At 58.8% G+C, this 26,897-nt stretch overlaps 1 protein-coding gene across 11 annotated transcripts in view; it reads right to left on the bottom strand.

The window, feature by feature from the left end:
• Positions 1-26,897, bottom strand: part of NPHP4 (nephrocystin 4) — a 107,089-nt gene that overhangs the window by 16,585 nt on the left and 63,607 nt on the right. For 9 of the 11 annotated variants that reach the window (XM_032303797.1, XM_032303798.1, XM_032303789.1 and 6 more), the window contains 7 exons: positions 21,416-21,477; positions 19,432-19,539; positions 17,956-18,107; positions 17,615-17,806; positions 17,040-17,227; positions 7,470-7,630; positions 4,219-4,396 (listed from right to left, as the gene is read on the bottom strand). In XM_032303797.1, the coding sequence (XP_032159688.1) occupies positions 4,219-4,396; positions 7,470-7,630; positions 17,040-17,227; positions 17,615-17,806; positions 17,956-18,107; positions 19,432-19,539; positions 21,416-21,477 (1,041 nt within the window). The remainder of the gene's footprint in view (positions 1-4,218; positions 4,397-7,469; positions 7,631-17,039; positions 17,228-17,614; positions 17,807-17,955; positions 18,108-19,431; positions 19,540-21,415; positions 21,478-26,897) is intronic. The other 2 variants (XM_032303791.1, XM_032303794.1) reach the window with 1 other exon arrangement.

Here is a 26,897-nt window from a genome sequence, read left to right as displayed (position 1 = left end):
GACGCAGGAGCACAGCCCTGACCACAGCGGCGAGCTGGGCCTCAGCAGCGGCGACCAAAGTGACCTTTTCATCTCCAGCTGTCGGACAAGAACGTCTCCCTCTTGACTGGTTCCCAGCTGAGGTCGGGAAGGGAAGGCCTGTCCTGCCAGGGAGGTCCTGTGGTCCCTGCCCTGCCAACGGGCGCTGTCCCTGCAGACCCCAGTGTGCAGCAGCTGAGCAGCTGCAGGGACAGGTGTGGCGGCAGACCAGCCCGCGGGGGACAGCAAGGACTAAGGCCCCAGTCTGGGCGTAGGGGAAAATGCTCGATTCAAAACTGACAGACGGACTGAAACCGCCTCTGGCCGATACGAGTGACAGCCTTGGCGGGGTTTACAGGCCGGTGACACACAGGCGAGCAGCGACCTCCCCCGGGACTTCCGTTCTCGTCGTTTCCGAGCTCCTCAGGTCGCCTGGCGTGTTTCTGAGACTCTCACACAGGGAGGCCTCCCCCAGCCTTCTTGCGACAAGAGCCACTTCTGGTCACGAGCCCGGGGGCGCAAAGCGGTCAAGCTCGGCCAGCAGTCCCGGCAAGCACAGGCGCGCTGGTGTCTTCCACAGCCGCCGGCAAGGAGACCAGCGCGCCGGGATAGGCGTGGAGCTCACTGTCCGGGGCCGTCCCTGAAGCAGCACCACAGTCCTGGCAAAGCGTCGGGTCGAGCCTGGGCTTCGCCTGCCAGGTGCGTACCACGTCACCGTGAGACGCCAGACCGCAGGCCTGCTCCTCTGCGATGGTTCCTCATGGGCCCGGCCATGGAGTCCAGTGACAATCCTACCCGGGGTCTCTTCCTGGGGGGCTTCGGGGCCAGGCTCAGTCCTGCTGTGCTCCATCCCTCCCCCCACGCTGGCTCTGCACGCGCAGCGCACGCGTCTGTGTCACGGTCCCCTCGGACGGACGCCCTCTGGCCCTGCGTCTTGAGTCTCAACTGTTCCCGGCCTCTGCGCGGCTGAGCACGGAACGCTCCTCCCTGGGGTTCTGCCTCTCTGCTCTTGCCCCGCAGACGGAGGAGCAGCGGAGCCTCTGCCAAACACGGTCCTCCTCCCCTGCGGTCAGCTCACCCCAACACAGCTCAGCGCCACAAGGTCGCGAGGCTCGTCCCCAAGAACGGAATCTGGTGTGGACACCACTTTGACGGGCTCAGCTGCTCACGCCGTGGGGCCCGCTTTGTCAGCCCAAGTCCAAGGGGCACAGAATCAGGCTCTCACACTCACTCAGCCTCCCGTGCGTGAACCTCCAACCACCACACTAGGCCACTGTGGCTGCTGCTGGGCGACCACGGCAGCAAGGAAGACCAGCCACGTCCCCAAGAAGCCCCAGGCCCCAAGGGGGATAGACAAGCAAACAAGCAGGCAGGGACAGACAGCCTGGCCAGGCAGGGAAGGGACAGCCAGCTGACGCCAGAGCCCAAATCCCGGCACCAACACTCACTGTTCTGGTACCACCCTGCTCTCCACATAAGAGGGTCAAAGGTCCCCGGAGCCCAGGGGTGCTCTGTTCCTGCCCCAAGCTGAGTCAGTCCAGGCTCCCGGCTCTCAGCGCTGTTCCTCCCCGGTGAGGGCGGACTGTCCGGCCAGCTCTCCATCCCACCGAAGACCTTCTCCGTCAGTCACCCAGCAGTGGGCACACACCACCTCCACTCCCTTTCAGGACAACGGATTTGTGCCCACCTGAGGGGCCCTGGGAACCTCCATGGCTGCACTCAAGCACAGGCAAGGAGCCCCGACCGCGTCTGGCTGGCGCGCCCGTGGCCTCCATCCGGCCCAGAGACCGCTCCACTGGGAGGGCAGCAGCAGCTCAGGAGCCGCAGCACACAGCTCGCAGGCAGATAGCCAGCGGCCTTGGAGCCGGGCTCTCAGGAGTCATGACGGTCACCGCGGCACCAGCAGGATGACGCAGTCACCTCCAGACAGACCAGGACCGTCCCCAAGTATCGCCGTTTCCTCCGACGCATTTTGCACTTGCACTGTTGGATTGGAAGCTGGGACAATAAACCAGATCGGGGGCACGCACTGCTGACTCAGGGACGGGACACGGGGAAGGCGCTCACTTCCTCTGGGTGCAGTCCAAGATCCCAACAGCCGTGGCTTTCTTTCCCTTCGGGAAGACCCAGGTTAAGCTGGGGACCCGCACATTTGCTGCAGGAGCAGGAACTCCCTCCAGATGGGCAGGGACCTCCTGACATGGTCTGCAGCTACCTCGGTCCATGGCAGGAGCAGAGCACGTCACTGTGTCCCACCCCAAACCCGGGCCCTCTATCCACACCACCCGGCTCTCCTTCAACCCTGAGAACACGGAGTGGGAGTCGCAGCAGGCCCTCACTCCCCAGGGGCCCCCAGGAAGGGCCGCAGATACAAGCGACAGCAGCTCCCAGAAGAGCCACCGTCACACCGCAGACGAGGCTGCAGAGACCGTCACGGAGCTTGTATGAGCTGACACGCCACGTGCACGGGCACCACGGGCAGAGAGGGTGCCCGTTCCGCAGCCTCGAGCTTCACCACGCGTCCTGTGAATGCAGAGCAGGGGAGTGACGCCACGCCAGGCGCTAGGATGCTGGCCCGACCCTGTTACTGTCCCCCAGAGCTCACACAGCCTCCTCCTGCTGCTGCTTGTGGCAGAACAATCAGTTTTATAAAGAAACAAAAGCCACAACACTTCTCCAGAAAACGCAGAATTTGCAGGGGAAACCAGAGCGTGGCCGCGAGGCCCAGCGAGCTGCACGCGTTCGTCCTTTGTTAATCCCCTCGGCGGCCGCCCTCTTGGGGGCGTCTCTGACTCTGCCCCATGCGCTATCGCTCTCTTGCAGGCAAAGTATGGAAATGACGATTTGAGATAACATATAATGGAGCTAATCTTTCTTCTGCAGATAAGATTTAAAACTCGGAATCACTGCACATTTGCAGGCTGCGAATAAATACAAGAATAAATACAAAAATAACCAACGCGATCTCAGAAGCCGGAGGCTCCTGCAGCAACCTGGCTCGGAGGAGCTTCTGAATGATGTCGGCTTCTTACATGCGGCTCATTTCTTCCTCCAGAACCTAACTGAGTTTTGCTGTTTCCATATTGTCTGTTTTCCAGGCTGCCTCAGATGCCACGGTAGTAAACAAGCAGGCAGAAGCCTCCAAGCTGAGTAATGCACTGTGCGTGCCCCCCCTGCTGCGGCGGCCCCGGCCGACCCCTCCACACTGCCCACATGGGCTCCTGTGGCCCACGAGGCTCCAGGCTTTAATGTCAGCCTGGGCTGTGAGGAATGGAAAATTCTCCCATAAAGCGTGAGAGGTTGAAGTCTCGTGTGGGCAGACACGGCTCCAAAAATCTCAAACATCTTGGTTTTGTCCTGCTTTCCATTTCCCCCCCAAAATCCCCCATCTTTCCAGAGTCCCCTGGAGGGAGACAGAGTGGGCCTGTCCCCTGGTCCCACGGGGGCTCACTCTGGTCCCCTGCCCTATGGGGGCAGGCATGCCAGCCCAGGTTCCCCGTTGGTCAGGGCCTCAGAGGAGCCTCCAGAACGTCTAGGTAAGTCCACTGTAGCCGCAGCCAGCCCCGCGCCCTGCCACTGGCCCATGAACGAAGGTGCATCCGGGCTGTGCTCAGCGTGTCTGATCTGAAAGCAACCCTCGGACACCGTTAGGTGTAAGGTCAGAGCACTAGCTCTAAGGGAGTGTGCTGCTCTGCTCCTCTATCCCCAGGCAGCACGGAAGCTGAGGAACACTTCCCTCTCCTCTTCCGTGATGAAGTAGTTCTGTGGGCTGATATTCCACACAAAAGCCCTCCTGGAACCATTCACCTTATCTGAGGATTGTCACAGAGATGCTCCACAGACGGCACCAAGAAACAAAGTATGGGCAAGACTGAGATGACTGATCCCAAATCCTGATCACAAGTCAGGAACAGCAACGGTGCCAGGATGGGCTCGGGGGTCAAAGACAGACCAGCGACTGGGGGTAGGCTCAGTGGTGAAGGACAGATGTTCACGGTCAAGGACAGATGTCCCATGGTGGAGGACAGATGTCCAGTGGTCAAGGGCACTCAGTGGTCAAACAGTAAAAGTTCTTCTGAATTCCTACTGATTATATGACACCCACAGTAGTACCCACTGCCCTGACAGAGCAGCAACTGGGGAAACGAGTGGCCATCCAGGAGACGGCCTAAAGCCAGCAAAGCCACCAGGGACTCTTACCCACGTTGGCCAGCGTCAGATGCAGCCAGCCCTTCAGCACCGTGTAGACACCGATGGGCTTGACACAGCCAAACCGGGTCACATCTCCACTCACCACCACGTCCTGCTCATACTCGGTCGCCACAACCTCGAGCTCATGCAGGACCTGCACAGCCGGCCGGCCTTGGCGGAGCAGATGCTGCAGAGGAGAAAGGCAGCAGTCAGAGGGTGGCTGAGGCCAAGCCCGTCTTCTTCTGAAAACCTAAGTCCTCGATATCCGGTTTTTCCCACAAACTCTTTCATAAAGTGCACCCAGTCCACCCAGTGAGTGAGCGCCAACGACGCACCGCCAGGCCAGGCAGCCACCTTCCTGGAGCCCGTTCCACAGAGAGAACCCCCGGAAACGAGCGACAGAACGAGGCTGGGGACGCTGAGCAGACTCCGCCTCTGGTTAGTGAGAGCTTCCAGGTATGAGCCAGGCCGGGAAGGCTGGGGGCACACTCGGCCTAGGGTGTAGAGTATAGACCCCCACACCTGGGGTCTGCACATCTGGCTTCAGTGTGGCTGCAGGACAGGGAGTGGCTGGGAGCAGGGCCACAGGGCAGCTAAGGTCCGGCTGCGAGGGTCCACACCAGGCCCCAGTTGCTCAGAGCCAGTGAGAGCAGACCCAGGGCGGCGCAAGACCTTCCTGACCCGGTGCTGTCTGCTACGCCAGCTCACCCCTCAGTGCTCGGTCTGAGCCCAAGCACTACTGAAGCCCGCGGGGGAATGATAAGACCACGGCCGCCTTCAGGCCCAGCTGGGATCCTCTTCCTGGGAGACCTTGGGAAAGTCACGTGACCTTTCAATGTGCACTTCTCACACACAAACGGACGGGCAGGACCAGAGCAGGGTCCCAGCGCTTCCTCCTCCAGCGATCAGCCCCACTCTGGCAGGGAAGGCGCCCACAACCCCTCCCCGGCGGGTCTGGCAGCTTCCAGTTGCTTCAGACCCTGCGAGCATCACAGTGCGGGTCCACAGAGCCCACATACCCGCATTCATGTTCACGGCCGGGGCCGGTGGCCGGGCTGACTACACGATGTCCCCGCGGGAGAAGGGCCCGTTGATGAAGGAAGTGACACCCAGGCGCCGGGAAGCAGAGAGGCCCGGAAAAACAAGGCATCGCATCCCACTATGGGTGGCGAAGATTTCTTGTCTAATTAATACCCGTTAAAGGCAAGAGCATGGCAACGCAGCTGGCGCCCTCGTCCTCACCCAGGAGGAGGAGGATGGGGCTCCCGGTCTGCGGGTCCTCCCCCACTGCGTGCAGGGCTGTCACGTGAGCGTGACTGACTCAGAAACAGCTCCAACAAGCTGTCATCTGGGGAGAGCAGAGCGCGAGGGTAAAGGGCACCAGCTTCTGAGTCAGAACTGGGCGAAAAGCCGGCTCGGCTATTGTCAGCGGGACCTTGGGCCTCAGTTTCCCTGCCGGACGTGAGGGTAACGCAGCACAAGCCCCGGGCTGGGCTGAGGGCACAGTCAGTGAAGGGAGGGGCGACGGGGCTCTGGAGCGAATGTCACTACCGTCCTAACAACACCGTCGCGTCCTCGGGGACAAGCTGAGGACAGGGCACACCGTCCTTCGAGACGCTCGCGCGGCGTCCCAAGAGAAAAGCAGAAATCCCTCACGCACCCAACAGCACAAGCCGGGGAGACGAGCCACTGTGCGCCACACCTTCCAGGAAGCCCACCTGCCAAACCCGACCGGGATTCTCTCTTCTTACCCCAATTCCCCACCCCTTCTCTATAAGTTTTGAAGTTAAATACTTTATATTTTAAAAAGTAAATTTTAATTTTAATTTATCCAAGTGCCAATAATCACAACAGCACTCCTCTCAAGGGTCTTTGCGGAGGACAAGATAAAATAACTTCATCTCCAGCTGCGAGCACACGGGGACACGGGGCTTGGCTGCAGCGGAGGCTGGGGCCGTGACAGGCCCCCAGTTCACAGGGGCTCCTCCCAGCCCCTCCAGCGCCCACTCCCTCATCCCTCCACACCCCCCCCGCCACCGCCGCCCGCCCCGCTCCCTCCACTCCTCACCCCTTTTCCTCCCAGTCCCCCGCTGCTCCTTCCGTGGGCTCCTTCTCAGCTACACAGCACGGTGCCCACTGTGGGTCAGGACTGTGCTGGGGACGAGTGACTGTCCCATTCCCACCCACCAGGATGTCACCAGCCGGCATCAGAGACAGACAAGCAATGGCCATGACGATCCCACAGGCTCACCACGCCCCAGGAAGGTCTGAGGGACCAGGGCGAGGAATGAGAAGGTCAGCCCCAGCTGCTGAGTGCTCCCCACAGGTGACCCCGCCTCCCGGCCCCTGGGGGCATCACTCCTCGGGGACGGACACCTGAGTCGGCCGGAGGAGGGATGGTGCAGCCAGGTCAGCCCTCCGAGGGAAGAGGGGGAACAGGCAGCACCCCAGGGGCAGAGGAGCAGGGTATCGGGGGAGCAGAGCACGCGGCCGGCACAGCACAAACGGGGGCCGTGAGCTCGTCATGGCGAGGGCTGCCAAGGAGCGAGCGGTGAGCTGGGTTGCAGGTCTTGGTGACCACATGGGCTGTGGCAGGGACGAGGCTTGGAGTGGGGGGAACTGAGGGGCACCCGAGGCTGGAATCCGGAAGGAAGTGCACTAGTGGGAGTCAGGGAGAGTGGGGGGCTCTCGGAGACACAGGAGCTGGGGCTCCCCTCCCACAGCCGCCCCGCGGCCGGGACACCGTGTGCCCAGGTCCGAGCCCAGGAGCTGCCCTGAAACTACGCTGACCCTCCGGGGAGAAACCCCAGGGAGGAAGGTTTAATTAACACGGGGATTTAGGTTTTAGCATGCGAGGAAGATGGAAAGCACACTTAGAGAAAGAAGTAGTCTAATTCTAACTACAATTCGAAAAGCACAACTCAAGTAACTGCTAGCAGGCTTCAGGCGACCTCCGCACAGCCCAGTCCGTCCCTCACCCCGTCCCAACCCCGGGCCAGGTCCCTGCTCACAGGGTACAGGTGTCCTCACTGTCAGGACGCGGGAGGGGGCCGAAGGTGACCTTACCTGCGGTCAGTTTGTAGGAGGAGATGACCGACAGAAAATACAAAATAGCTTCGCGCCATGGGGACTCTGTGAAAGTCCCTCCCTCAGGGGAGGGACAGAATCTGTGCACAGTCGGACCACAGCCCCCCTCAGTGGGAGAGGACCACCTCCCGAGCAGGCCCTCCCAGGGGGACACGCCACCCTCGAGCCACCACCTTCATCGGGACGGCCGCAGATCCCACGAGGAGCAGGGAGTCTCCGTCCCAGACGTCAATCTGTAGGGTCTGGGTGGCCAGGTAGCGGGTGAACCAGTGCTGCTCTCCGGGCTTCAGGAACCCAGGATCCACCAGGTACTTGAGCTGAAAGCCGGGAGACCCTGTCCAAAGAGGCCTCGAATGAGCCCAAAAGTGACTCGAGTCATTTACCATCTTTATATTTTGAAGCAGTCCCTGCTGTGGTCATGACCGTGAGTTTCTGCTTCCATCATAACTGCAGCTTAATAAACACATTAATCCAAACATCATAAAATACCCACATTTACGAAACAGAGAGTCCCATCCAGAAGTCACCATTTCTTTCCAATGCAAAACCTGAACTCTTCCCGGAATACGATTCATGGTTTTCACCGAGTCCGTGCCAAACCGTCCATCCTGAACGGGGACAGACGTCCTGATGGGGACGCGCCGGAGAGGTCGCTACTCCGCGTGCAGGGCTGAAGGAAGACGTGGTCTGCCACCAAAACTGGGAGAACGTACGCCCGTGCGGAGCTCCAGCCCAGGGCCCCGAGCGCTGCGCTAGCACAGTGCCTCCCCGGAGGGCACCAGCTCTCAGGCTCATCACCGAGACGGCAGTGGACTGTATCCCCCGCCTTTCGGCTCCCCCAGGTGGCATCACCATCAGTTTCAAGTTGACAAAAACGCCACTGAAATCGTCATGAGTTACCGTGCAGGGAGCGGCCAAGCTGGGGAGCACAGCCCGACACTCCCCGCTTCCTATCGATAACACATTTACAGAGCCCCCGGGAAGCAGAACAGTTTCTTTGGGGCCAAGGGCACATGTTCACTCAGCACTGGGGGGCAGGTCCCAGACTGGGCTGTGATCCTCACCCTGACTCCAGCCACCTCGGCCCCGGGCTGTCCCCTGTTCTCAAGACCAGAATGGTCCTTCTGCTGAAGCAGGGAAGCAGGCTGGAGTGGACACAGCAGTGGGGGACGGGAAGGCGGGGGTGTGGGGACTCTCGTGGGCCCAAGGGACATGGCGCCAAGACCAGCGCCTCATGGAGTGGAGGCACAATAAGGAGTTGGGAAAAGGCTGAGGGAGTGGACAGCAATGACCCCACGCCCCGGCAGGCCAGTCCCCAGCATCACGTCACAAGTGAGGAAAGTAACGAAACCACTGGAGGCCCCAGAGCCCCCAGCCAGCTGAGACCTGGGTGGCCGGTGGCCTCTGGCCATTGTCAGGACACCCCTGCAGCAAGGGAGCCCTGAGGCTGGCTCCTCAGACGCATGGTGGGGACAGGAACAAAGACCTGTACACACCCAGGGCCCAGCTCCCGGCACTAAAGGCGCCGCTTCCCACAGCAGGCCCACCGGGGATGCAGGAGAAGGACGAGCTCAGGCACCGGCTTGACACGGCTCAGACTTCGGATTTGCAGAGGCAGAACAGATGTGAACTCTGCGAGCCAACTTCCCAAACGACACCTACGGACACCAGGCCCTGGAGTGCCGCGCTCCACCTCCATGTCCCCCAGACCACAGACTCTCCACCCGGAGCTCTTGCTCCCCAGGGAAGCAGGTCCCAACCGGACCCTCCATCTCCGCCCCCACAGGCAGCTCCTCTTCACATCAGCCGGGAGTGCCTCCTGGGCCCCAGGCCCTTGCGACGCCCCTGCCAGCTGCCTCCCGCTCCAACACCACTAGTCCGACCACTCAGACGCACCAGGAGTTCATACTCAACACGCAACTGCTGGGTGCCCCCAGCCCACGTGCCAAGCACTGCACAGAAACAACGTGGGAGCAGGGGATGGACAGGGTCCCGGCCTGATGGAGCTCATGGTCACGGGGTGACACACTGCGCCCAGAGCTGACAGCATGCTGACTACTCGCGGGAGGTGAGTGGGGTGTGGGGGCCACCCGGTCTGGGCCCAGCCTCACGGCTCTCAGGCAGGAGGCACCCTGCTCCACCCCCCACAGGGTTGGGTCCCTTCACTCCTGTGTGGCTCAGACAAGGCTCCTCGGCAGCCTCCCGAGGGCCACATTCCCTGCAGTCCTCCCCTCGGCACTGCCAACGCACGGGGAACCGCGTCAGCTCCGTCCCGCCCAGAAGTCCACAGGGATGCGGACCCTCTACCCAACCAAGGCAGACCCCAGGGGCAGCGGCACCTCCCCGGGGTCCGCTCTGGCCCCCACGCTCACCTCTCTCACCTGCCCCCCAACAAACACCGAGCCCAGCCCGGCCGGCCTCCTTCCTGGGCCTCAGTCCCGCCACACACCCACATCCGAGTGTGCTGGGTGCTCCTCCTCTGGCTGGACGGTCCTCAGGCTCCACCCCTGCTTCCTGACCCACAAACACCCCTGCTCCGCGAAGGCATCCACACCCCACAGACAATGAGCACCTCTACAGTCTACGACAAGCGAGGAATACACAGCAGCTAGGGAGAGCCACACTTCAGATGACAAAGCAAAAACCCAGAGACGCGAGGAGAAACAGACAAAAACATAATAATAGTAGAGACCAACTAATCACCTTGTTTTCAAGGCAGGTCCAGCGGACAACAGACAAGGGCACGGAAGGCCGGGCCGGCTAATTCCTTAGGCAGAGTACATGCACGCACGACACTGTTCTCCAGCAACACCAAACACACACTTCAAGTGTATCTCGAAATTAATTAATTAAAATCATTAATAAAAGTCTACTATGAAATATTAGTAAAATTAACTATTATAAATTAATAAAATGTCAATAAATTAATAAAAATTAATAACATTAATGAAAATTAGATTAATAAATCAACTATATGAATAAAATTTAACATTAATAAAAATTAACTATGTATCACACCACAAAGAAACCCTAAAAATGCCCCACAAGGTAGAAATGAATAAACAATATTCTCAGACAACAATGCCACAAACGAGAAACTGGAAACAACTTCTTAAAAACAAATTTACAACTTATTTGTAAATTATTCTCTGTCAAGTGAAAAACAAAATCCAGATTTTCTAGAAAAGAATGAAAATACTACTTATCTGAATCACCAAAGCATAAAGCAATAATCAAAGGAAAATTCATAGCCTTTAATACTTTGCATCCACAAAAACAAAAGAATCAAAATAAATTAACTAAGCAAGTCAAATTAGGAAAATAACACAGGAGAATACTAAAAAACAAGGTAACCAAGATAAAGACAAGATTTATTGGTCAGAAAACAAGAAACTGGCAAAGCTGCAGGAGGGTCACTGCAGTATCTTCGGAAAGTCAGGGGCTAGAGATGAGCACGCGAAGGGACGGCCTTGTCCCCGGAGAGCAGCTCCCGCCCCATGAGGACGGCTCTACTTGCCGTAAGCCATGGATTCAGCAGAAGCCGCGTCAAGGACTAACAAATTCATGCGGGAAACCAGCCCGGCGAGTACGGCGGCAAGGGGTGGAGGGTGCCCTGCAGGGAAGGGCACCTGGAGGGGTCTGTCCATCTGACCCAGCGGCTGCCCGCCGTGTGCAGACGGGCGGTGTAATGCCGAGTCCAGCCAACCACAGCCCGCGGGCCGAGCCAGCTGGCGCTAAGAAGAGCTTTCACATTTTTAAAGGACTGTTAAAGAAGATTACAGAAAGAACATATGTAACCCAGAAAGTCTAAAATATTTACTATCTGGCCTTTAACAGAAATCAGCTTGCCAACCTCTGGTCTAATGGAACAAAGTATAAAATCCAGACATAAACCCAAGCAATAAAAAGTGTGGGTATATGAGAAGGGCGGCTCTCGAGTCACTGAAGAAGAAGGGCTTTCTAGCCAACGGCACTGGGTCCAAAGCAGAGGCATCTGAAGAAAGATAAAACCGGATCCCGGTCTCCCGCCACACAGCAGGACGGACGACAAACAGACCAGAAGCCTCGTGTGAAAAATGAAACCCACAAGCCCGCGGGGCAGCCGCGTGTGGCTCTGTTTACGAGCTGGGGAGGAGAACACCTTCATGTCCGCCACGCGGGAATTCAGAAGCGTAAAGGAAAGACCACCGCGTCGGAGAACACAAGGACAGACTTGACAGGGTGCCTGCCGGCTCGGCCAGGGCAGCGCGCGCATCTTGGTCTCGGGGCTGACCGCCCCCAGGTGACGGCCACCACGTGAAGCCCATGAAGCTTCACGCCAAATCCAGACCAGACGGAGCACCGGCTCTAACCACCCGTGCACGAGACCTTCCGGGGGCCAGTGTCAACGGTCAGACACACACAGCACGGCACTCTACGTGACTGCTCCCCTGGTCCCTTCAGACACCTCTGTCCCTGGGAGAACACGGGGACTACTCCAGATGAGACGACACCGGGGAGGCGACCCCTGTGCAGCCCAGGACCCAGACTGGATGTCGGAGCAGGACAGTAGCTATAAGGGACACAGAGGGAAACTGGGAATGGGACTGTGAGGTCCCTGTCCTCGTCAGGATGACGGGGGCTGCTTTTCTGTGAAGGCTGTTGTGTGTTCGGAGGTGAACGGTCACCTCACCTGCTACCGACTTTCAAGTGACGGAGGGAAGAGAGAGAGAGTTAACGCAAGCGTTTCAAGCCGCGCAGACGCAGGCTCCGGAGGCGGGGCCGTGGGACTGGAGGCGGAGAACGCACAGGACCCGGGAGACCCACCACGGAAGAGGCAGGCGAGGCAGCACCAGCTGGGCCCAGAGCAGGGCTGGGGAACCCCTGGATGAGAGTTCTCCAGACCAGGGGGCTCTCGGGTGACCCAGAGCTCAGGGACTCCAGCTTCTGTGCTAAGGAAGGACCCACTCGCCAAGGTATCAGGAGGAACGTGTCAGAGAAACCCAACTCCAGGCCAGAAAGCAAAGGAAGTGGACGGAAGGGAGGCCCCGCGTGTGACGGAGGACGAGACGGCGGCGGGCGGCTGAACCCCCTGAAAGGAGCATGGACCAGGTCAGCGGGGACGCTCCGGAGGCACGACCCTGTCCTGAGCCATGGCGGGAACAAGAAGCGACCGTACTCACACCCGGAACTCCGAGGAGCGGAGGAACCTCGGGCAGAGGAGGCCCCAGGCCCAGGTCCGAGGGTTCCGGAAGCTTCCGTTCAGGAGGCTGCCGTGTCTCCTGCTAGACCAAATGTGCTCTAGTGGAGGTGTACGGGAGAGGGGACGCCGCTTGGCCAAGTGGCCGAAGATGACAGGTAGGGCCCGAGAGCAACTGGCTGGGAGAAAACACGCACAAAGCACACATCTGATGACAGCAGGGGGAGCAAAATCTAGAAAGAACTCTTAAAACACAACAGTAAGAAAGCCCCATCCACAAACAGGCAAAAGGTATGAGCTGACCCCTCCCCAAACAAGACGCACCGGGGGTACGTAAGCGAACGAGAGGAGGCCGCAAGCCACACGTCATCGGGAAATGCAGTTTATAAAAGCAACAGTGAGAGCTGCCGTGCACATATGGGAACAGACAGAACCCCAAACCCCACCCGCACCGGACGCCCAGGCCCCGCGTGGCACGGCTCAGGAAGACGTTTGCGGGGCTTCCTACAAACCAAACCGGCCTCCACCACGTGACCCGGCAACCACGCTTCTAGATATTACCCAAATGACGAAAATTTAGGTCTACACAGAAGCCTGAACAAAATGTTTACAACTGCTTTATTCGTAACTGCCAAACAGCGGAAGACCATGATGCCCTTCAGAGAGCAGGTAGACGGAGGTCCATCTGGACAGTGTTGCGCTACTGGTGCTACAGAGAGACGGGCTCCCATGCCACAAGGACAGGAGGAACGTTAAGCGCTTGCTGCTAAGTGAAGGGAGCCAGTCTGGACAAGCTACGTGCCGTGTGAGTCCAAGTGCAGAGTCCCTGGGAAAAGGTAAAGCCGCAGCGTCAGGAGAAAGGGCAGTGGTGAGGAAGGGGAGGGGAGCGGAGGAAGGAAGAAGCAGAGCACAGGGCATCCTTGGGGAGAGTCATTCTCCACAACACTGTATGGGACACTGAGGCTGTATTTGTCGAAATGCACAGAACGTGCGGCACCCAGAGCCCCCTCCTGTGAACTCTGAGCTTCAGGCAGCCACGAAGCGCCAGCGCTGGTCCGTTGCGAAGCTGGATGCTGCCGACAGGGGAGCTGCTGGGGGTAAGGGGTATGTGGGAACGCTGCACTAGCAGCTCAATTTCTCCATAAACCTCAAACTGCTCGAAAAACAGCAGAATCTATTAATTTTTAAAAACTTGTGGAACTGAACAATGTGTTGCATACATGCTCTATTTCAACAACAAAAGAAAATACATCCTACGTGAGGCTCTCGTGAGGCTAGGCGCTGAGCTGTGGGGACCCCGGGGCTAGAGCTGCTGGAGGAAGCCTGGCCCTGCCCAGGCGGGGGTACCTTTGCTGAGTCTCGAGGGGGTAAGACACTGAAAAGAACTTGTTTTGGACTTTGAATTTTAATTCATAATGACAAAATTTGATTTTGGAGTTTCATTTCTTTGGACCTCAACTTTCAAGATTTCATTTTCAGACTAATTTCTCTCTGGGAAGTTCATAATGGAAAGGGGTTTTTGTATTCAAATCAGGAGCATCTCTCTGTGATTGGCCTTTTGAATTAAGTTGCCTAAACACTATCCGTTTCCCCTTATCACAGAACCTCTGGTGAGCTGCCCTGGACAGAGCAGCGAGAGGGACCGGGAACAGGAAACGGGAGAGGAGCCAGTCTCAGCGACAGGTGCACGGGGGCCTGGAAATCAGTGCACTCTTCTGACCCACTTCAGAGCCTTCTGGGGGCCTGGGCTAAACTGTCCACCGATGGTCCCAGGCGCGTCGTCAGAGGGAAGGCAGGTGGACTGGGACAAGTGGTCCGAGGACGGCTGAGAAACGCAGGGAGTGGAGAGAACCAAACCCGGGACTATCGCAGGACAGCCTCCTGGCCTGGCCATGTGCTTCCAAGCTGGGGACCCGGGGCCCTCCTGCACTCACCCTCTGCCCCTCATATGCTCCTCTCCAGGCCAAGGGCTGAGGGTTTGGAAGACGGAACAGGACCTGAGCTGCGCCCTCATCCCCTCTCTCTTCTTTCCAGATTTGTTTGCAGGAAGTGAGGGTGCCGAGGTCCTCAGGCAAGCAGGGTGCGACCCCAAGTCTGCGGTCGGGCGGTCTGACCTCTGCCACTGGCAAAGCCCATCCAGTGGGGTGAGCGCCAGCAAGCACGCCCCACTCTCGGGCTGACCAGCACCTGCAACAACTCTGACCCTCGGTACCGGATCTGACTTTGGGCAAGGGAGGGTAGCACTACCCCGTGTAGCTGTGTGCCCAACTGACTGGCCAACACTGTCTATTGTTTGCCTTCTAAGCATTTATGATTATTTTAAAATTTCTTTCCTTTGAGCAACTGGGTGGCTCAGAAGGTGCAGAGCCTGCCTTCAGCTCAGGCCATGATCTCCAGATCCTGGGACGGAGGCCTGCGTCGGGCTCCGCAAGCACCGGAGAGTCGGCTCCTCGGCCTCTCCTCTTCCCCACTGGTACAAATGCGCGCCCTCTCTCGGTCTCGCTCTCAAATGAATAAATAAAAATATTTAAAGACCTTTTTAAAAATATAAAACTTCTTTTCTTCTACTTTAATTGGATTTGTTTCAGGTTCTTTCCCCCAAACCTCCTGAGTTGAACAATTAAATCAGCATTTTAAAAAATACTTTCTTCTTCTCCCAATACAAGCACTTAAAGCTGGAAATTTTCCTGCAAACATCATTTTAGCCGTATGTCACTTGTTTTGAAATATTTGCAATAGGATTTTGTGATTCAGTTTAAAATAAGTATTTCTATTTTGATTTCTTCTTGACCTAAGGAATAATTAAAAGTATGTTTTAAAGTTTAAAAAAAAAAAAAAAAAAAAAACCAGCAGTTCGGAGCCTTTCGAACCATGGGTCAATTTCTGACCCATGGTGTTGCCGTCGGAGAACGCCCTGCCGTGAGCTCGGACGCTGGGTCTCTGGGAACACGGTGGCCTGAGACGTGCACACAGACTCATGAACGATCAGTCCCCTAAGTCTCAAGTGTGCTCGGGAAGAACGCGCATCCTCTGAATTGGTTCTACGGCTTTATAAGATCATCTTTCTAAACTGTATTTTCCTAATATCCTCGATTATTCTCTGCTTGATGTGTCAGTTCACGCAGGGGGATGTCAGCCCTTCCACGACTGTGGCTGGTCAGCTTTCCATTCTAACATCTGTCAGTGTTTCTTCTGTATTTTGAGGCTGCTTGTTGGAAGTTCACAGGTTCAGAATTATTTATTTTCCTAGTGATTATTCTCTTGATTATATTTAATCGGCTGCTTTATCCTCAGCACCGCATTTGCCTTTTGTCTCTTTTGGCTGACGCTCATGTTGCTGAACTACTTTCCCTCCGTTAGCATTTTACTACAGCGTTTCCCACCTGTTCTCTCTGAAGAGGCAGCAAGGGCGCCCAGCTCTGCTCTCACAGGCCCAGTGACTGGCCGTGGAGGTGACTGACCGTAGGCAAAAACGACAACATATCTGCTATGTTTGCGTGCACTGTAGCGGAAATGCACTAGTGTGGTAATGGCAGAAACAGAAGCCGTTGGCCCCATCTCAAAAGGATGGTAAGGAACTGGCTCACTGTTTTGAAAATCTGGAACTCAAAGGTTAGAACTGAGCACTGTTCGGCCTTTCCCGCGTGGGCTGCGCGCCAGGTAAGTCAGCAGGCGGCCAGGGGAAGTCTCTCCCTGTGGAAGCACCCCGGCTCCGGAAGGAGAGCGTCCCCACTGCTCCACCTGCAGCAGAATAACCAGCCTGTGGGCACCAGTCCTGACGGCGGCCACGGACACGGCGCAGCAAAGACGGACAGGTCCCTGCGCCGCTGCAGGAGGGCTGAGAACAGCCCCCGCCCCAGGGAGCTCCCACCGAAAACACAATCACGCCTCCGACCACACACACAGATCTCACTCCCATGGCCAGCAGAAAGGGGACAGGAGGGACCCTCACAGCGTCCCCGCTGGAAAGCAAAACCCACGTGCAGACTGGGGAGCTCTGCGGGACAGGCTGGAGCCGTGCAGCTCCTTCAGCCGGCAACACGACAGCCCAGTGAGGGGCAGAGGGGACCCGCAGACAGACACACACCGGCCCGAGATGGTGACCTCCACAAGCCACGACAAGCCGCAGCCTCCTCACAGCAAACAAACAAAACCCTTCTCCATCCGCAAAAAGGAATTTTTATGAAGTTATTGGGAAAATTTTAACATTAGCTAAATATTTGATGACATTTAAGGGATTATCGCTCATTTTAAGTGGGATAATCCTGCATGCATGTTTTTCAAAGAGGACGCCTTAGTGTTCAGACCTAGTAAGGACAGACTCACAGATGCAATCACACAGGTCTGGGATTTGCTTCCAAGGGACCTGGGGTGTGGGTGGGGACGCCGCCGGCAGCGGCTGGACAGCACTCACGGGCAGGACCACTGGCTTGTTATAATTCTGTTCTTTCAAATTCTGTATGTGCTTGGAAATCTTCACCATACACTATTTTGTAAAGAATAAATTTTACAAACATGGCTTGGGGCTGGATTTCTCATGCCTGCCGGACGCACGAGCACTTACCCGCGTCAGAGGAGCCATCCTTGTCAGTGAGAACCAGGAGATGTGACAGGGAACCGGAGCACGTCCGGCCTGTCTCGTCCAGCCCGACCAGCTGCAGGCGTGGCGTTGTCTCGGGCAGGAAGCGGTAGAACTGGAAGGTGAAATACACGGTCTTTGGCCACGGCGCTCCCTGGCAGTCCTGGGACGCTCTGAATCCAACAAGAGCCCCCAGTTAATCAGGCATCCACGGCAGAGAACCTGGGCTTTTGAGAGTCCAGCAACACAGGCCAGACGCTGCCTGGTCCACCCATGCGAGCAGGTCTGGCGGGATCAGGGGAGCCCACTTGAGCCCCAGTTGGAGAGCGCTGCGCTCAGAGCCGCGTGGAGATGGAGAAGCAGGCAATACAGTACCGGCCACGTTCAGTTACAGAAGGTCGGGCAAGGCCGGTTTGACAGTATTTAGAGAGGGCTATGTGAGCGTCCTAACCAGATGAAAACACAAGCAGCATTCCTTCACCCGGCAAGCCCTCGGCACGGAGTTCTGCCGGCTCGAGCCACACAGAAGCCGGGGAAGAGAGGGAGTGCTGAGGACGCACCTGCCGAAGGCCAGGAACCGCAGCACTATCTCATTGCCTTGCAGACCGTCCGCTTCTTCCTTCTCCAGCTTGAACTTCACGGGATCCGCAGGATCGACAGCCTCCGCTGGTTGGTTATTGTCATCCAGAATTTCGGGAAAGCCGGAAGCCTGCAGGAGCGCCATCGAGGCTCGGGACAGCCTACTCCCAGAGCTGAAACACAAGGACCACGGAGGCTGGCCTCCAGGAAAGGGCTGGCAGACAGGCAGGACCGGGGACCCCCCCCCTCTCCGGGGAAGCCTGTGGCTGAGAGCCAGTCTTCACGGCGCAGCACGTGCCGGGCCGTCAGGACCACCCCTCACCTCCTGGCCTGGGCTCCCACGACAATCGGGGTGTGCACCGGCGTGAAAGGCAGCTCCCGCAGCTGCTCAGCAACAGACGCTCCTAGGACCGAGGACGCCTGGCTCAGCTGAGCCTCCAGGTGAGAGATCCTGCCCTCCGGGGGCAGCTCCTGCTGAGCAAAATCGGGCCCAGGTGAGGACGACAAGGAAGCCTGTAACCACCCAGGAAGCTGGGCTGGGGCGTGTCCACGGACGAACCGCCTCTGTCCGGCGGCCAGCTTCAGCAAAGGAAACTACAGCACGCCCAGGCGCCTTTTCCACTTGAGGCAAACAGGGAGTAATGTGGGTATAATGTAAGTATGTCCCATGAAACATTCGAGACTTACACTAAAAAATCACTGCTTTTCCGAAATTCTAATTTATCTGGGCATCTCCTATTTTAAGTGAGTCAAAAAGCAATGAAAATTGCATGAGAACTCAATCATGTTTATGAACAGGTACCATGAGAGAGATCTGCTGTCTGAAAAAGTCAATTAACATAAAAACCACATTGCCAGACCAAAAAAATGAACCGTCCTTCAACACCGCGAGACAGACTGGCACGTAGCCCTGGCCGGCTGGCACAGACGTTTCTCTGATCCCTGCGCCCCCTGAATATTCTAGTCATTCCCCTGTATTCCAGCTTCCACGTCCCGCCCGCGCGGAAGACACATCCGAGTGAGGAGCCCGTGTGGCAATCAGGATGCGCGTCTTCACCCTGACTTCCCCAGCTTTCTGTTCCGGCCCAAAGGGTATCGACACCACAGAACCAGAGATAACCCCACCCCTTCTCAGCTACCAATAATAAGACACGCGGGCTCTCCGTAAATGAGCTCCTGGCACATTCTAGAATAAGGCACCTCACCGTACTGTGTTTCAAATAAACAATTTAATGGCACTACTTTTTCCTCAACACACTTCCAGTTCAAGACTGAAGACATGGTTTGCTGGTGAGCCAGGCAGCTTTTGAAACCAAACTACACGTGAACCCCCCAAAGTCAGTGGGAACACGGGCCGTTTGTCCACTGGAGGCACCAGAAGCCGGGGTGGTGGGCTTCCCTGCCTCCCCTTCAGCGGCTGACAGCAAGCAGGGTCCCGGAGAGCCGAGGCTGGATGGGCCTCATCTGTGTCTCCGGCAAACCCTCCTTCCCCTTCCCGAGAGATCCGAGAACAGTCGGGCGGCCTTGTCTGGCAGAGCTAGAGCCTAATCAAGCCCGTGGCAGGACGCGCTCCCGCACTGACCGCTCCTGGGTCAACAGGACAAGATGCGGCTGTACCTGAGGCACGGAAGGGAGCCCTGCCCCCGACCCCGTCCCCACGCCCGTGTCACGGAGAACCCGTGAAGGCCTCACCACCTCACCAAGGACCAGCGCAGCCCACAAAGTCAGAGGCTTGCGCAGAAGCCAGGAGCGTGGAGGCCTCCGCTGGGAGGAGGGGGAGGAGGAAGGGCGCACTTACCTCCCGGGCCGGCGGGGGCTCCGAGCTGTCGGGTGGCCGTGACGCGGGTGTGGCCGAGCGGCACCGAGCAGGGGCCTGCGGGGGAGCCGCCAGCTGGGAGAGCGACAACTGAAGGGGAGGAAGCGGGAGTGACACCGGAGGGCGGCCCAGCACCTCACGGCAGCCCCCGCCCACGCTGGCACAGAGCCAGGTGACGCAGCCGGGAAGGCCGGGGGTCTGCGGCCACCCCAGAACCCAGAGCCGCGAAGTTCCTTCACGGTAGTTGCTGAGAGGCAAGCCTGGGAGCCCCCCTGCGTGCTGACAGCAGCATGAAACCCCATGAACAAGGAACAGCAGGCGGAGACGGGGAAGGGCCAGGGAAGCCAGGTTCTCCGCCACGTGTCTTTGAACCTCCCCGGGTGTCCCGTCCAGCCGGAGACCGCACACCGGCGAGACGCCTCCCAGCCCTAACCACCGCTGTGCCGGGGACCCGGCCCCCGCTAAGGCAGCGACCGGAGCGGCGGCCGATGTGGGCTCTGCGGCCGGCGGCCGGGACAGAGCTCCCGCGCCACTATCATCACGTGCCTGAGAGCAAGTCACCAAGTCCCTCCTTTACCTCCGTCTCCTCATCTGCAAAGTGGGGGTGGAAACACTACCCAAATCACACGACTGCCGTGGGACGTAAGTGAGAAGTCGTGCAAAGGGCTTGGCCCAGAACCCGGCACGCAGTAAGCCTCCCGTGAACGTCACAGACGTCTGGAAGGTGAACGCCTCTGTGAAGGGGCCACGCCCCACGGGAGACCCTCTCAGACCCTGGGCTCTGTCCCCAACACACCCTGACGGCCGGCCCCACGCGGCGCCGGCACAGAGAGGCTCAGCACATGAGGACGTGGCCAGAGAGTAGCCGGGGGGAGGGCAGGTAGCAACGGGGGACCCCAGTGGCATCTTCGGGGGGCAGAGAAGAGCTGCGAGGTCTGTTCAGCCCCCGTCAGACCCCACACGCTGTCTTGAGCCCTTCCTGCCTCTGGAAGTGGGCAGCGCGGTCCTGTGGTCCCTGAACACTGAGGCTAACACACACACGCTGCAGAGAATACTCTGGAACAGCCCAGCAGGGAGGCTGGGGAGGCCGTCTTCGCACGTATGCCTTCAGGCAGACCAGCGTCCCCCCCTGAGGTGGTTTCCGAGCTGCATGGGGCACAGTAAAGCTGCTCCCTGGAACAGCCTTGGATACCGAATTACCCGACTTTTCTAGAAGTCATCTCCCAGGGTGCTGCTGGCAGACAAGGTCATCGGGGAGACAAGCCAACTCTGACCCCGCACAAAATGATGCTGCCGGAACCCTGGGCAAGCACCCCAGCCGGCTCGGGTTTCCGGGTCGGGGGCTCTCTGGTCCGCCAACAGCCACGCAAACCAGCGCCTGTCCTCCTACGCAGGAGAACCTTGTGCCCAGAACCACCTGCTGTGGGACGGGCAGGCAGTGGCTCGCGCCCGGTCTCTGCCGGCTGTGGCCCGTCTCTGCCAGCGCCAGCTGCTCGGCCTATAGGCCAGCTGTGGCCTCTCTGCCTGGGACACCGGTGACTGCCCAGGAGGACGGGAGGTCGTGAAGACCACCCTGTGGCGTCGCAGGGACGACACAAAGGCTGTTCAGCCCTGGCGGAGTCTCAGCTGCCAGACGTAACTGCCGGAGAGAACGCTTCCTTTTTTAAAAAGTATTGACTGTGCCTTTGGTGGCAGCCTGGAAGGTTGCTAATCACAGCAGGGAGCCGCCGGCCACACAGCCGGGCAGGACGGGGGGTGGGGGGGTGAGGGGGGTGGGACAAGGACGGGACGGGGACAGGATGCAGCACCAGCACCCCTACAGCCAGCGTAAACCCCCCAGTCTCCAGCCCAGGCAAAGTAAGCAGGACACCACTGTTCTCAAAGATGCAGAAAAACGTCCTGCCGCTGGGGCCTTTAAATACCAGATTTGGGAATTCTGAAACAGGCGTCTCGGACCCAGACTTACCCCTGGTCCCACAGGTGAGTCCTGGAGGGCAGCGAACCTCTGTGGTGGCGGTGCTGGAGGGCCTGCGGGGAAGCAGATGGACATGGGGGTGGCACCCATGAGTCCTGACCCGTCTGCCCCTGGCTGGACTGGTGCTGCCGCTGGTGCTGGGCAGCAGGAACTGGGCAGTCAATCACCCACAGGGTGTAGAAGACGCGGGGCGTGTGCAAGAGCAAGGGCCTCTCCCCCAGGTCACCTCCTGGGGGATGGAGCCTGACCTCATCCTTGGTCATTCCCCCTTTCCCCCACGGTCACTCCGGCTGTCACCCGGGAAAGTCCTCACACGCCTACCCTGCACCTTTCCATCTTCCCTTCTGCTCACACCCCCTGATTTTGAAGAGTGGGGGTCCCGTGTGGGTTGGCCTGGCACTCCTGTGCTTGGGCACACTTGCTGTCCAGTTAAGTAAGGAACTTCCAAGCAGATGCGTCCGGCCGTGCCCTGCTCCTCCCATCTCCCAGCCCTGCTGAAGCCCACGACACACAGCCTGCCCCGAGTCCTGCTCACTCGAGCTGAGGGCGTGGTGGGACCGAGAGTCCCAGTCCCTTCCTGTGGCCACCCCAGAGCAAGGGGCCTCGTGTGTCCTTTGACTTCGGTGACGCCAAGGCTGTCTCCTGCCGGCTCTGAGGTGCCTTCCTCAAGGCAAGTCCAGAGGGCAACGCCCTCAGTGCCCGGACGGCTCCCAAATCAAGTCAGGGCACTTCCCAGGGACTTAGAAACAGTCTCGTCTGAGGGCCTTCGGCTCCCGAAATGAGCTCAGGCAGATCGTGGAGCAAGTTGTGTCCCCCAAGAAAGGTGTCCTCACACCAGAAGCCAAGTGCAGATGAGGGTTCCGCCAGCCCAGGCACCTGTCCCCCACGTCAGAGCGCTGGTGGCCACTCGCTGCCGTCCTCCCCGAAACTGTCCAGAGGAGGAAGCACGCAGAGCGGCCAAGTCCCCCCGGCCCCATCCTGCAAAGCCCCCCAGGCTGACTCTGGTCACGGGGCCCACCTGCAGGCAGCAGCTCCGCCACCCTCCGCTAGGAGACACCTGGCCCTCGGAGTCCTCTGTTGAGCAAAAGCTGAACCTACCCCTGAAGCTTCCCGCACGCGCCCTTGTGCCCCGGCGCTCCCAAAGCGGGGTGCCGTGCTGTGCGGAGTAATTCTTTACATCGCCACTAACTTTAAGCGATCGTATCTTCCTGGAGAACAAACTGGAACGAGAAAGGCTCAGGCAGCAGATTAAAAAGATGACTGCGGGTGACACCAGGGCCAGGGGCCACGTGCCCCAGGGAGGCAGAGCCTGAGCGAAAACACACCAAAACCACAAAATATGCTGGCTTCGCAGCTTTTTGTTTTCACGCCCCTGTGGTGATTGCCAGCTCGGCTGCTCCTCAAAATAAGCGACCAACTAGCCACATGCAGAGAACGCTGCATCCTCCACAGCGTGTCCCCTCAGGTCCCTCCAAGAGGCTCCTCGAAGCCACATGGGCAGGCCCAGACTGGGACCCCTGACACCCGCCACAGAGCATGGCCGGGCCAGGGCCACGGACATGAGGAACGAACGGCACCGCAGCGCGTGCGTGCGCAAGCACGTCAGGGCCAGCGGCACATCGGAAAGAGCCGCAGGCTGGGAAACGGCAGCACGTGGGGAAAAGCCGGCAGGTCCATGCGTGCAGCAGGAACCCCCGGGGGGTCGGGGCGTCCTGCGTGGAAAGGCTGTGAGAGAAGTCACAGAGCGGGAAAGGCCAGTCACCCGACGGCCCGCCTGTGCACACTCCCCCATGTTGAAGGGGAAAGAGGTAAAAGAGAAAGCGAGTGCGGAGGAGGCGGGAAAGCAAGCAAGTCCACCAAAGTTCGCGGAGCGGGGACAAGCGGAAGCGGCTGTCACTGCGCCTTTCCCACACACGAGTAAGCATGTGTGCTTGTGAATTGCTTGTGCAGCTGAAAAGAACTTAAGTTCTAATGTAACGGTCATTACAAGGTGAACCAACGACACTGGCCAGCTCAGCGCCAACCGAGACACCATAAGCAGCTGCTGGCCCCTGCTGGGGAGCCACTAGGCTCTTGTTTTCAGAAGAACACGGAAACCCAGAGAAAACTGACCGCTGGCACAAGCTCTGGGCAGCCCACAGGCTGCAGAGCCCGGGAGGCCGTGGTCCCGCCCTGCCCTCAGAGACAGCCCCGAGAACAGTGGGAAGGGACTACATCGGTGGTTCCCCCACCACCGGGCTAAGTGCCACACGGACAGTGTCCCCACCGACGGCTTGAGACCAAGGAGAAGTTCACAGCTCCTGCCACAGCAGGGCCACCACCTGTCTAAAGACTGACCCACCCTGACACTCGGTTACTCCCTGGGCAGCCTCAACGCACTAAAAATCACCATCAACAGAAGCTCAGTGGTCCAAGCCTCCCTCTGTCAGTTCGGCTTCTAGAAACCCAAACCACCACCACTGACACCTGGGCCGTCGCCGTCCCGCTGGTCACACAAAGACCTGGGTCCAGGCTTTCTCTGCCGGAGGACGCACGTGCGGGATCGCACAACTCTGAGCGGCCCACACGGCCCCGACAGTGGCTCTGGAGAGGGGGCTGCACAGGGCCACAGAAAGGTGGAAAAACAAACACACAGGTAACCGGGAGACCGGGAGTGGGCTTCATGCAGACGTCCTCCAGGCTGGACGGGACAGAAGCCCCCCAGAGACGCTGGGGGCCCACAGCGCAGCCACCTTCCTGCCCATCACCAACCACAGCCCAGACCTGGGTAGCAGGTAGCGCCGAAGCCCTTTACCCCAAAATGCAAGCCGTCCTCCTGGGAACGCTTTTCTCAAACACAGCTGTGCATTCTGGGGGAAACTGAGGAAAGGAGTCAGCAGGCGGGCCTGAGGAGGGGTGTCCACAGAGGGAAACGCTGCCCAGCGGCGCAGACCCGCCGGTGTCCCGCTGCAGGGTCCGCCCTTCACTGGCAGAGGCGGCAGCTGCTTGGCTCAGGCCTGGCGCCGGGAGGGAGGGGTCGGCGATGTTACACGGAGAGGGGAACAGCTGGCATCAAAAGGCAGGGAGGAGAAGGGGTCATCACCAGTAAAGACAAAACTGCCATGATTTAAAGAAAAACGGGGACAATAAGTGTCCCACTGGGCTTTGAAAATAAAGCATTCATTAATACTTCATGGTTCTTCGGACACTAGGAATTCATAGGGCAAACCCTTTTGAAAGGCCCTTATTTCTAATTACTTGGGGATAAAAAGCCCTTCTCCTGAGGTTCCAACCCCAGGCAATGGGGGAAATGGGCATGATCTGTGCAGAGATGATGGGGCAGACCGTGCAGTGTGGAGGCGCGGTGGTCTCGGTGCTGCAGGAGCACAGAGCACAGGTGGCCGAGGTGCTCTCGTGCACGAAACACCGGAGCGGCCCAGCCCACCCAGGGGAGCCACTGGGGAGGGGCTGCACTTGCACAGGAACGAACCCAGGCCTGCCCATGGTGTCCACACCTGCAGCTGCCCAAGCCCGCCATGGTGGCCACCTACAGCTCGGGCAGGCCGGGCAGTCGGGGCAGCAAGGGATATGCGTCCCGAGCTCACCTGAGGTCCCAAAGTCCCGTGGCCGTCTGTGCCAGCAGTCACCAGAGTGTTGCCCAGTTAGCACCCAGGATCCAACGTGCACCTCAGCACCTGGGAACTCACGCGACGTGTGCGAGTGGCCGAGCTCTGCAGTGCGAGGGATGCAGGCTGGCACCGTACCCAGGTGTTCCCTAAGCAGAGAGGGCACGGGGAAGACGCAGGCTGCTGACAAGGGAGCGTCACAGCAAAGGTGTCACGGTTCTGTCCACCCTGCTGCCAGCGGTGCTAAAGCCAAGATCCACACGGGGCCCTGTCTCAGCTGACCAGGCCCCAGAGGACCAGGGAACGCGGTGACCGAAGCCCAAGGCTGTAGTCACCTTCAAGGGCTGGACACAGCAGCGACCCGTCCCCCATCTGAGCACCACTGACGGCCTCCAGCAGGGCACACGCACGATGGCCTCCAGCGGGGCACACGCACGACGGCCTCCAGCCGGGCACACACACAACGGCCTCCAGCCGGGCACACACACAACGGCCTCCAGCAGGGCACACGCATCTCCTTAAATCCACCCATTCATGTGGCTCCTGCATGACCTGTACGACCACCTGGGGGACAGGACCCGGGGCCAGGAGCCTCCCATCAGACAGGACGTCCCCGCAGCATGGACATAAGGAAAGTTACAACCACGCCAGAAACCTGAGTCAGGGCACTCCAGAAACACTGTGGTGATGCATTTCCCACGACCCCTGCCACACAGCTGTTTTCCAAATCTACAAAGCAAACACAGGGACAGTCTGACCCCACCAGAGCCACCGAGAAGAAACAAACAGATCAGGGAAATTCCAAGTTTCAGAAAAGCGAGACCGAGTGCCCTCTAGTGGCTCCGCGTACTCCTTCCTGCAGGGTGAGGCGTGGGCCCCTGCTCCCTCCTCATTCGAAGGGAACATAAAAAAGGTAATTCATGTCAGAGAGCCGAAGTCCCTCACTTAACGTGACAGCTGCGTGCCACCAAGATTTCTAACAGAACCGTGTGAGTTGGTAAAACATCGAAGGAGGAAACTTCCCATGACCAGGCAAACACGAGCAAACCTGGGATCACATCAATGTGACATGAACGCGGCAGTAAATCCACATTAAATAAAGCAAGTGCTATCTGCTCCACCCGTGCAGACCCGCCGGCCCCCGAAGGGCAGTGGGGAACACATGATGTCTGTGCCAGATCCCCATCCCTCCAGCGACCTGTCTGCCGAGCTTCACATGGGGAAGACACAGCCTCACCCGGTCATCAGATGTTGTCCCGCCGGCTAACGGGACCCATCTGAAGCCCAGAGCGCACTGTCTCCAGGGGAAGGTGTCCGTTCCCCCAGAACCTCCACAGCACACCTTGGAGCCCAAGAACACCCAGCCTCCCGTGGGCACCGCTCTGCCCAGCTGCCCATGTGGAGCTGCCTCCAGCGGGCTTCCGGGGAACAGGCCAGCTCTCACCGGTCCTTGTCCTGCTCACACAGCACAGAGGGGCGGGGACTACCAAGATCCGCTTGCCCCAACCTCTCCAGATGCGGGGAAAGCTGGCCGAAGCCAGGATACCACCCACACAGAAGCAGCAGCGTGCTGGGGAGCGGCCGGGGACTCAGCGTCCAGAGGCCGGGCCCTCGGTCCATGCCCTGCCGCTCCCCCACCCTGACCCCGCGCTCCCTCCGAGAGCAGCGCCCTCCCAGCTCTTAACCGCAGGGGGAAAGGGACACAACGGAGCGTGTGGGGAACCCCTGAACACACGAGGGGAACCTCAGAGCCAGGGTCGCCATGAGGAGAAACTCTTTCTGGAAGGAAGCCAACAAGAGAACTTGATGGTGAGGGGACCGGGAGGCAGACAGACAGACAGACAGACGGAACTCGAAAGCCAGGACAC

The sequence above is a fragment of the Mustela erminea genome, chromosome 10, assembly GCF_009829155.1.
Source record: "Mustela erminea isolate mMusErm1 chromosome 10, mMusErm1.Pri, whole genome shotgun sequence".
NCBI lineage: Eukaryota > Metazoa > Chordata > Mammalia > Carnivora > Mustelidae > Mustela > Mustela erminea.
Note: the sequence above shows the minus strand (reverse complement) of the source record. Positions and strands in the feature narration are given on the sequence as shown.